Source organism: Nannospalax galili, unplaced genomic scaffold (assembly GCF_000622305.1).
Source record: "Nannospalax galili isolate Female #2095 unplaced genomic scaffold, S.galili_v1.0 scaffold398, whole genome shotgun sequence".
Classification (NCBI taxonomy): Eukaryota; Metazoa; Chordata; class Mammalia; order Rodentia; family Spalacidae; genus Nannospalax; species Nannospalax galili.
In genome coordinates, this window is record NW_008341813.1 from 155,935 (window position 1) to 168,151 (window position 12,217).

General features: G+C 37.2%; 1 protein-coding gene across 1 annotated transcript; it reads left to right on the forward strand.

Moving 5' to 3' along the window:
* The first annotated feature begins 9,649 nt into the window (after positions 1–9,649).
* On the forward strand, positions 9,650–10,609 carry LOC103737576 (putative olfactory receptor 56B2). Its single transcript, XM_008837405.1, has one exon. The coding sequence runs from the start codon at positions 9,650–9,652 to the stop codon at positions 10,607–10,609; it is 960 nt and encodes a 319-aa protein (XP_008835627.1).
* Positions 10,610–12,217: the final 1,608 nt, after the last annotated feature.

Genomic DNA, 12,217 nt, shown 5'->3' on the forward strand with positions numbered 1-12,217 from the left:
GGGGAGATGGAAGGGTGAATGAGGCTGGGGGTTCAAGGCACGGAAAGCTCTGTAATAGACTTAGCCCAAGAGGCCTGAGGATAGGAGAGCAGGTTAGGAGCTAGGACTTTCTAGCATTAGCTCTGCTCGTTCTATTCTGTCCATGATATTCCATAACTGATTATTTCTAGCAGCTTCTATTATAGCTTTAAGCAGTAAAGGTGCATCAGGAGACAAGGTCATCTGAGGAAACCGAGTTCCTAGATACCCATAAAAGAATGACAGTCATAAAGATAATAGCAAGCAAAATACAACCAAGTACACTGAAAATCATCTTTACACTGCCAGTTCCAAGAGGCAACCTTCCTTGAAGTTTCAGCCTCAACCCGCAGAGGATCTCACGTGGGCTCCATTGGAGATGGCGTGACAGAGAAAGGTATTGGGAAAAATGGGGCACCTTAAATGGGAAAACCATGGTGGAAGAGTTAGACAATGTGAGAGATAAACAATGCCTAGCTAGTTTTAGACAACCAGACGGAACCATATTAGATAAGCAACCTACTGACAGATTATACATACAACCAGCTCAAAGAATGTAATATATGTCTAGGCAATGTTTATCTGAGAGCATTTGTTCCTTGCCCATGCTCTATCTACATGGCACATGGTAATTAAAAGTACCAGACTGGTAGAACTAACCTTCTTGGATTTTAATAGACATACTATGAGGCCTATACTAATTTGGACAGAGGGACATAAAGGATACTTTTTGGCCCTTTCCCTCCAGGTCAACTAAGTTCCAGGGGACTATGAGCATCTCTCAAAATGTCCCGTAACTGTGGTGAGGCACCTAGCCTCTTGATCAAGGAGGCCATGGAGACCCCACCAGATGTTCATGAACCACTGCGCAGTCTAAAAATAGGAGGATCAACACAGAGGAAACATTTCCTCCATGCTTCCAAGCAAAGTCAGCCATGGATGAGCAGGACCTTTGACTTATCTTCACATAGATGGAACTGGTAATGAATGGAGCCAGGGACTCCTCCCAAGCCCATGTTACCCCTGAGGAACAGATCCTTAAACAACCTTAAAAGTAAAAATAAATTGGTTTATCTGGGCCAATTGTAGGGTCTTAAACACCCAAAAGGAAAGTATAACCAAAGATTAATGGGATCAATGTAATTTCTTAAGAGTCCATATGTATAACTAAAGGCTACACAACAAGAAATAATGCTGAGATACAGGAGATATCTTCCTTTGAGTTATTAGCCAGGGTGGCCCAAAAGACTCCCAGACAGTAACCCAGCATAGAACTGGGAAAATGAACAGCAGACCCCAATCTTATCTAAAGGAATATTGACAACTGATTGCTGTTAGATGAGGAACAGCTGATCTTCCTATGACAAGGATCTCTAGATAGGCTGACTAGATTCAGCAGACAATCGAGCACTGGGGAATGGCTGGGGTGTCGACAACACAGTGGACAGTAAAAGGAATGACAGAGTATATGGGCTCCAGTGTGTGGGAGGGGGAAGCTATGGGAGGGTGAAAAGTACTGCAGTAAACATGGGCACTGAGGTATCTATGTATGCTAAGTTCATTTCTCTTAAATAAATACCCAAGCATATGATACTTAAATCCAAATGTGGTGCCACTGTGTCTGCACTACTTTCACACCAGTAGCACTCTTTTTATCCACCTTCTCACAAGCAATCTATCAGAATGTCTTTGCTGTTGTGGGAATCTTGGTTTGCAGTTATTGTCTTTAGAGATTAAAATTCATTGTTCCATCTGCATTTTTCAAGACATCACATTGATTGATGTCAGGAAGAACGTTAGTGATGCACAGATTGTTGTTTACGGAAGATTGATAATACCAGATCATAAGCAAGATATATCAAAATAAAGTTGGAAAATAAACAAAAATACTGTTTTCCAATATTTGTCAGTTACAAAATTAGCTATTGTAAATTGGGAAATATATCTTAAGTTCTTTCCATGCTATAAAATTTAATGAGTTATTTCTGTGTCAAAATCATTTTGTCTTTATTGTTGACAAAAATGGAAAGGCATCATTTCACTAAGCAAAGATATATGAAAAGAGAGTACTTCACTTTTGTCACAATTTTTAATGCCACTGTTGCTGTTTCCCAGCTAGAGACCCGATTATATTAACCATGTTTAAATGCATGCTATGCTGCAACCTCTATGATGTCATGACATTTATCCACATCACTTGAAAAAAAGTTTTTTTGGAGACAGGGTCTCCCTATGCCATCCTGGATAGCTTGGAAATTGATATGTAGACCAAGCTGTTCTTTAACTTGAAGAAATACCTACCTCTGCCTCCTGAATGTTGGGATTAAAGGAATGGGTTATCATGCCCAGGGACAATCAATTTCTTGAGTCGTTATCTAATGCTTTTCTCAAAGTCACTAGCCTAGTTTGGGTAGTTCGAAGCACTCAATAAACAATGTCATTCAAATGAACACATAAAACCAATTAAGAATAAAGGAAAATATTGCAATGTGAACTTGAGAATTTCTTTGTGTAAATGCTTCTAATTTGTGCCCTAGGAGCAGAAAGAACAACTATGAAATAATATTAGTTGTGTATTTTCATTCAGATCATTTGCCTCTCCCACCTGTATACACAGCAGCACATACACTGATACATGCATATACAATGATCCAGTTATTTATGAAGCATAACAGAGGTGGTAAGAATGGAGTTCTCATACATGTTTGCCTCCTATGAACAGGTTTTATTGATCTCATACAAGCAGTTGAAACTTTAAGGCTTTGAAGTCTTGTGTTTTTCCATTAAAAGTTGAGTCAGTTCAAAAGTACAGATACCAGGGGACTGGAGTGTTGAGGGACATGCATGTGCATATATAACAGCATTATGATGTTGGTTTTTTTTTTACAAACACCCTGTTCTTGGACCAGACTGAATTCAGCTCACTGTTTTGATATCCAGAAATCAGGTATTATACAGGGTATGAAGGAAGATGAAATAGAGTCAGAATGTGTTAGTTTTAGTGGATATATGGAAAGAGTCTTTGCTAAACTGAACAGTGCCTTTGGGTACAAACTAATGGTTTATATTGTTCTCAGAAACACAGACTTGACTTCAGACATCCAGCTAAATGACAAAAGTCTGAGAAATGTTTACTAACTAAATGCTAAGGTGGAAGTATAGTGCAACCTGAATACGTGTTTTGCCTGACCAAACAAGATCATTGAAAAATGAATCAGTCAGTTTAGATTATGACAGGGCATATATAGAAGTAGCTGGCGATGAGTTCCTCATCATTTCTAACACTGTTGCTTCTTACCTGCCTTCCTGGCTCTTTTGAAAGGGAATATAATTAACATGCCTTAGTTCCAGAGAAATATATCTGTCACTCCTTTCAAAATCTTTAGATATTTAAGCAGATTGGGTAAACTCACTGTCATTTTGTGAGAACATGGTTTTCCATGTTTAAAAATTCCCAAGGGCATAAGAGCATAAACTAGGATTTGGGGTAAGCCTAGACAATGGGTGTTTTCAAAGTTGTCTTTTATAAATGTTATATTTATGCTTAAACTTACTACAGCAATGGACCTATAATTAAAGGAATAATCTCTCCCCTTTCTTTTACAAAAAGAGAGTTATATAGTTTTGAAAGCATTATATATTGGTGTTAGAAACATGCAACTTATTTGTAGCTAGAACTCCATTATTTATTATAGTACATCTTTACTTGAGAGATTTGAACACATAGTGAACAGACTAAAACTGTTAACACTAAACCAGTACTATGACTATATTTCTAACTATAAAGGAAACACAATGGAAATAAACAGGGCATTTCTGTCGCTTTTGAGGAAATAATCTCTTCAGAATGCAGAAAACTCTATTTCTAGTGCATAATTCCTTTCCAAACTTAGGGATCTCCACGTTTTCCCTAATTTACCCCCTCACTACTGTTGTATAAACACCCAGGAGTCATAGTATCTGTTCATATTGTGAGGAGAAGAAAAATAATCCATTTTCTTGCAACAATTTCATAGACAAGAAGTAGATCTAGTATACTATTCTATTTGATAGATGCTTGCACTTTATAATGAGAATGTACATAAAGATAATACTAGCTGTTAATATCCTTGTTCATGACCATTGTGGACAGAGGAAGGAGAAAGTGATTGCCAGGTGACATGCAAAAACGCGATTTTATTTTGGCTTAACAAGTATGTTAACTCTGTGATAATGACTTCATTTCTATATGAATAGTTTCTATATGAACACCATATAATCTTAAATATTAAAACAAATTTCAAAGTGTACTTTATTTTCTCCAAAATCAGTTAGAACTAACATTTCTTTGTAGACATATATGGCTGTATGTAGAGGAGTTTTTAACTTCCTTAATGCAATGTCTACAAATGAAATTTTATTAAATTTTTGCTATTTTCATACATTAAAATTTGATGTTATTTAGATTCTCTCTGACATCCCCACCTCCACATATTGCCCCCCACCAAATTTAATGTAATTTGTGTCTCCAAATATCCTTCAGCGTGGGTCCATCCATTGGAGCTTAGTTAACCTACAAGAGTCCCATGCTTGAAAGAGACTGTCTCTGCCCATCCCATCAGTTATCTGTTGTTCGAAATTTTAGGTGGGGTTGGAGCTTCGTACCCACTTCTTCATGTCTATGCCTGGATTATTTTCTGGTTTGAGCTTGCATGGGACTTGTATATGCTGTCCCCATTGCTGTGAGTTCTTATAAATAACTGACCAGTTGTCTGGAAAACTCTGTTTCCTCGTGGTCATCTACCACCTGTGGCTCTTACAGTCTATCTGACCCCTCCTCCACAATGATACCCGAGTTTTGGGAGCAGAAGTTTGATAAAACTCTCCTATTCAGAAAGAAGACTCTGTAGCCTCTTGTTCTCTGCCTGTTGGCCAGTTGTTGGATTCTGTGTTAATAATTATCTGTTGCATAATGAAGCTTCCCTAGTGAGAGCTGAAAGATGCATTCATCTATGAGTATAACAATAAGTCATTAGGTGTCAGTTTGATATGATAACTATAGCAGAAAACTAGTATTAGACTGTCCTCTAGGTCTTACAACCATCTAGCTTCAGGTTCCTCACCCTGATAGCAATTCCAGGTATGGACTCCATCCTAGGATGCAGACCTTAAATCCAGTTAAAGAGTGGTTGGCTATTCCAATAATATTTGTGCCATCACTGTACTGGTGGGCACATCTTGCCAGGCCAGTTGTTACTGTAGTTTACAGGATTTACAACTGGGGAAGGATGATGATTATTTTTCTTTCCCATAATTTGCAAAGCACAGTCCTGGGCTATGAATCCTTGCCAGTAGAGATGAGAGACGAAAATCAGTGCCAGCTGCATTTCTCTTTGTTCTACAGCTCGTGTATGTAGTATCTTCAGCAATAGCGTTTTACCATCCAGTTCTAGTGGGTAATCAAGATTAGGGGCAATGTCCAGTATGGCTTGAGGGTCTTTGGAACCCATTACCAACAGCCTTTAGAGAAGAAACCCATTCCTGAAGTTGGGATTGTTTTTATTACCTTTGATGTCTAGAAAAGGCAATGTCCTCCTGTTATAGGAAACCACCCTTAATCTTTTTTATGATGTATATGTGTACATTTTTTAAAGTTTCTGTAGTGGTAAGTTTTCATATGAGTTTTTCTGAAGGCATTTATTGTTACTTATCCCTCCCCATACTCCCTCTGCCCTGTCCTCCCATTCCCTACACCATCTGACACGTCCTAGTCTAATGGTTCTCGTTTCCCTTCATATCACAGCATTCTACCACCCTTCCCAGGAAGACGCCCCCAAGCCCATGATCTTTAATTACCTTCTTTACCTCTCTTAATTTTCAAACTGAAGCTCATGTATCTAAGATTTCAAAGCTAGCATCCAGCTGTGAGCAAGAACATGCAACATTTGTCTTTCTGAGTCTGGGTTACGTCACTTAGGACAATTGTTTACAGTTCCATCCGTTTTTAAAATGTCATTTTAAATACAAACAGTTGAGAGCAGTTGCATCCATGCTGGTGCGTGAAGTAAAAATCTACAAGCCTGACACAAAAGAACTTAATGACAATTTTGAAATAAAAGAGATGATATTTTACATTAAAAATCAGTATTATTTTTTGTCTGGAAGGTAAATTATCGGATTTTATATAGCCTAGGCATTATAGACAGAGTGCATACCCGTGTGGCTAAATAGAAGACTCAGTATGATCTCGTAATTTGTGGTTATTTAGATTTTATACCATTCTATTTTGCAATGTGGGTTGATACTCTGAGGAAGACATGTTCAATAAGTTCTATTATTTTGCTTGTGGAAAACTGTGTTAAACATTGAACTGACACCATCCGCTCCCACTGGCTGTAGTCACCTTTACTTGATCTGAATCACAGGGCAGAGCAGTGCTAATTGCTCTCTATTAAACATTTTATCTAATCTTTCTAAAAGTGAGCATAATTCAACAATTCTTACCTTCATTTCCTAATAGTTAGGTGACATTAATATTTCCTGTTCATTTAGGCATAACAATAATGTATGTAAGGGTTGGCTTTTATCAAAATGTCTTTATGTATATTGTATATATGAATTTTACTTATATATTTCTTTCATCATATATCTATACTGTAAACATTACAGCTTTGAAATCCAGCAGCTTATATGAAATCTTTTAACAGACTAAAATTTATCACTGCAGTTGTCTACTCATTTTGTGTGGTGCACATGCATGTCTATGTGTGTGTGTGTGTGTGTGTGTGTGTGTGTGTGTGTGTGTGTGTGTGTGTGTGCACATGCCTCTGGGACACCCATGACATGGCATGCTTGTGGAGTTCAGAAGACAACTTGTTGGAGTTTATTCTCTCCTTCCATTGGAGTCCTGGAGATCTCTTTCAAGTGTTCCAGCTTGGTGGCCAGAATCTTTCCCTCTGAGTCATATAACTGGCTCTTGTATGAGATCTTAAATAACTGGTGGGCTTCTCAAAACCAAAGCTTTAGTTATTTCTTGGTGTCTCATTTTTCTATTATTACCCCTTGGGCTCTTTTTGATCTCTCAATTTTAATATAAAAAATTTATATTGACATTTTCATTTTAGAGCTACTCACAGGGTAGATTTTTAATTTGATCTCTAATGGTAGGGACCTTTATGTCTTCAATGACATAATATATAGACAAGTATTTATTAATTTTTAAAAACCTATGATGATATTCCATTTTTTATTTATGTCATTTTTATGTTTTCTGAGACAGGGTCTCCCTGCAAACACAAATGGCCTGAGATTCTCTACCTAGACCAGGCTAGCCTCAATCTCACAGAGTGTTTAGAATTAAAGGCATGCACCACCATGCCTGCCCCATCAATTTCCTTTCTTAAAATGTTTTTTTAAAAATGTTTTTAAAAGTTTGCTTCTTTGAGAATTTTATACAATGCATTTTGATCATTCACTGATAATTTATTCTAAAAATCTTTTTACATCAGTAGGAATGAAGAATCTTGTTAGAGTCTGACAATGCAAAAACAAATCAAATATGTATAGTATTAAAAGTTGTGTCATTTTGTGGGTAATTCAAGACAATAACAGATTTTTATAATACCATGATATTCAAATAAAAAGTAGAATGGGTTCCTGTACCAAATATATTCTTTTTTCAGAATCAATTGGTTTTTTTAAAAATACAGAGCATCATAACCATCTTTATGTCCCCTCTTTACTGGCACCCCCCATAGCCCCCACTCCCACTGTAAGTCATGCATTCTGTCATTTGTGCTAAGGCCTATTGAGTAAAGTTAGTAGTTTCAGACATCCCTCATGGCAAGTTCATCCACTGATGTCTAGTCAGCCTATCTAGAGTCCCTCCCTTTAAGAAGATCAGCTCTTTCCAACCTGCAGTTATCAGCTGCTAATAATTCTTCACCTAAGATTGGAGCCTGCTGCCCATTTCCGCATTTCAGTGCTGGGATTTTGTCTGCTTGAGTCTGCATGGTTCTTGTACATGCTGACAGCATTGCTGTACGTTCATATGAGCAAGGTTTCTGGAGACTGTAGGACTGTATCTCCATATGGTCACAGACCTCTTCCACACATATATTATCTCAAGCTTAAGTTGACCTAACAACGACCTATAACGGTAGGGTTGCTCTGTCTTCTGAGGAAAAGAGATGAATTTTCCCAGGGAACATAAACACTATCAGTAGATTTGGTGGAGGATAGTGTCTAAGGGCCAACAGAGAACAGAGAACCACAGGAACGTAACATAAGCTGTCAGTGTGAGGTGAGTGGGAAATAAGCAACAAGAGAGAATGGTGACTTGAAGCACCAGCCTCCTCTCAGGTGAGACCATTTGTCTTTTCCTTTGTGAAAGTGATCATGATTGTCTCCAAAGTCTGGTGTACTTGACATTTCTGTCAAACCATAAATGACTCCAAGATTTTATTAAAACTCAGGAAGAGGTTTTGACAAGTACTCTTATTAACATGCTGGCCCTATATTACTTTGGTTCTTGGGTAAAAAGTTACCTTTAGTAATGTCCAATTATATTCCAGTACAAAATGGGGAAGAGGTAGTAAAAATTAGTAAGAAAAAATAACTTGATGCATCTGATTTTCTCACCATCTTAAACAATGTTAAGTAGCCCCTTATGATGTCTGGAGTTTTAGTATATGGAAGAATTTTAACCAATGCTATGAGTCCATATACATAATATCTGATAAGCCCAAAGATGAGCCTTCCTGAAAGATGGAAGATTGATACTTCAGTGTGATATATACAGCAACATTCCTTTACATCAAGGATCCAGGAATGCTGCAACTGTGCCTACATTCCTAAACATTCTCTGAAATAAAGGATAAACTTGGCATGTTTTCATTACATATTTTTCAGTTGTGTTCCATTTGCTGTAGTGTGTTTTTTATGGACTGCTCAAAAAACACCCCCAAAACACCCAGGATGTGGTAAGTTACTTAGAAATTAAGCAACATTATGATTTGAACTATACTCTTCTTTTAATATGTTTTGTTTAAGGAGGACATTAAAATTTCTATAAGTCAAGTTTCCTGGGTATAAGTAGATCTAATACATTTTCCAGTATAAATTAGTATGTTCCAACTATACATTAGCATCTCACGATTCAAAACTATATGAACAGAGCATGCATATATATATATATATGGTCAAGATAATTTCATATGCAAGAAGTTGCCCTGTATCAAAGACATTTTTTATTAAACACATTTGCTTTTAGAGGCAATCATCACTTAAGCAAAACCCAATCTAAAATCACAAGGTGATATTAGGATACATTCATCTTTATTGCTTTTCTGACTTCTGCAAAGATGATGGTAAACAGGGTTATGATTTATGTAATGTTTCAGGTGACTGTTAAGCAATATTACATATGGCTTGTACTATGGAATTTCAGGCATGGCTTTGATATATGAACAATTAAAATATGCAAACTCTGAGAGATCATCTTTTACTAGATGTCAGTTTAAAGTGAAAGGCAGGATGAGAATAATAAAAATGTTGATTCCCCTGAATGTCACAATCTGGGCTATGCCCCTTCCTAATAATGTCACAGTGTTAATCAAGAATAATAACATTAATTTCTTCTTCTTAGGGAGTGATGTTCCAGGATCCAAGAGGTACCAACAGCTCCAAGTTCCAGGTGTCTGAGTTCATTCTGTTGGGATTCCCTGGCATTCACAGCTGGCAGCACTGGCTCTCCCTACCCTTGGCCCTGCTCTACTTCCTGGCTCTCTTAACCAACATATGTGTCATTATCGTCATCCACCAGGAAGCTTCACTACACCAGCCTATGTACTACTTTCTGGCTATTCTGGCAGTAGTAGACATGGGCTTGGCAACTACCATCATGCCCAAGATTTTAGCCATCTTCTGGTTCAATGCTAAGTCCATTAGCCTTCCAGAGTGCTTTGCACAGATGTATGTCATCCAATGTTTTGTTACTATGGAGTCAGGTATTTTTGTCTGCATGGCTATTGATAGGTATGTGGCAATCTGCCAACCACTCAGATATCCTTCTATAGTTACTGAGTCTTTTGTGGTCAAAGCAACTGTGTTCATGACCCTCAGAAATTGTGTGGCTACCATATCAGTTCCTGTGTTGGCTTCACAGAGAAATTACTGCTCTAAAAATCAAATTGAACACTGTCTTTGTTCTAACCTTGCGGTCACTAGCCTCTCCTGTGATGACAGGAGAATAAACAGTATCAACCAGCTAGCTTTGGCTTGGGTAGTCATGGGAACTGACCTAGGTTTGACTCTTTTTTCTTATGCTTTGATCCTCCGGTCTGTGTTGAAGCTGAACTCTGCAGAAGCTGCATCCAAGGCCTTGGGCACCTGCACTTCCCACCTCATCCTAATCTTTTTCTTCTACACTGTCATTGTTGTCCTTTCCATCACTCACCTTGCAGGGATGAAAATTCCCCTCATCCCAGTTCTGCTCAATGTGCTGCACAATGTGATCCCTCCTGCTATGAACCCCGTGGTGTATGCCCTCAAGAACAAGGAGCTCAAACAAGGCTTGCACAAGATGCTCAGCCTGAACTTCAAGGGTAATTAAGAATGAGTGCAAACTCCTTTATCACTTTCTACATAGTCACCAATTCTGTTCTCCAATGAGTATAAATGGCAAAAGTAAATAATATGGGCACAATAGAGGGTGATGTGGCTTTATAAATCAATGGCAACAACTGAAACTTTAGAACAGGAAAATGAAATGTTACTTGAATTGTTTGAGTGTCAGAAATTCTTAACTCTAAAAGAAAATAATGTTCTTTGTCTGCACAAATCTAAGGGAAAGACACACATACTGTATAGTTCAGGATTTTTCTGTCCATATGCTATGGCATCCAGACAGTATTGAATCCTTTGGCCCAGATATTTTTGCCAATTAGTACTTTTGAATTGGAGAGTTAATCCCTTGTATTTAATTCTATGAGAGAAATTAGGGCTAACTGCTAATGTTTTGCTGCTCTAGTTTTTTTCACCTCATGTTTTTCAGCAAACAAAGGTCTTGAATATAATGTTTCTCTAATAAGATATGTAAATTAGCAAGAAGTAATTGACAAAATGTTCCACATCATTTGTCACTAGATATATGGCATTATTCACTAAAAACATAGTAGCTTTACCTGATACAGTCCCTGAAATGGTTATTAGTCCCCCAAATAAAACTGGGATTTGTTTTTGCATAGGTACAAAAATTCCTGTACCCTACTGTTGAGATATAAGAGGTAAAAGGAACTGTGAAGACAGTTTGAGATTTACTCAGTAAGTTAAACACTACAATCACCATAAAATATGGCACTTAAGTACTAAGTATTATGTATACCCCACAGGACAAAAACCAATTATTTGAACAAAAACATGTATTAGAATATTTATTTAGCATTGCTTATAAAAATAAACTGTATATAACCTTTATTATGAATGGAAGCATGAAATGAAGTTTATTCATAAAAGGGGTTATACTTCATTAGAAAAGTGACTGCGTTGGCTTGTGAGATGGCTCAGCAGGTAAAGATCCCTAAGCCTGAGGACCTGAATTTGATCCTGGATGCACATGGTGATAGGCAAGTACTGACCACAGTAAGTTGTCCTTTGGCCTCTACATGTGCCCCTCCACAATACAAATAGATGGGGTCTTTTTTAAAAGAAAAATAATTCTGTGATAATTCTGTCAGTTTCATGGGCATAATAATTTTGCTATCTGATGACGAAGTGTCCCACAGCATCATGATGTGACCTTCAACCTGCAGAATAGAATTTTTTGTTCTTTTGCTGGGTTTTTTGTTTGTTTTGGGTTTTTTTTATTTATTTAATGCATCTCTTACAAAATTGGCTATACATTTTTAGGTTTACACTTGAATTATTACAGTTATACAATATTGTACTCAGTATAAACCCTATAAGACATAAATTAAATGATGTTTTAACCTTTAAAAATTTTTAACCTTTAAAAAGGATATCCATTTCATTATTAAAATACAGAGTTTCAAACAGAAAACTTCATTTTTAAGCAATTGACACTAAGATGTTTGCACATACTTTTCTAATCTCTAGAGATCAGATTATTACTAGTCACAGTTGGTTACTTTCAGAGCTCCTTGGCATCTAAGCATGGATATAAAGTCATCAGGTAGATTTCAATGGTAATGTTTTTCACATC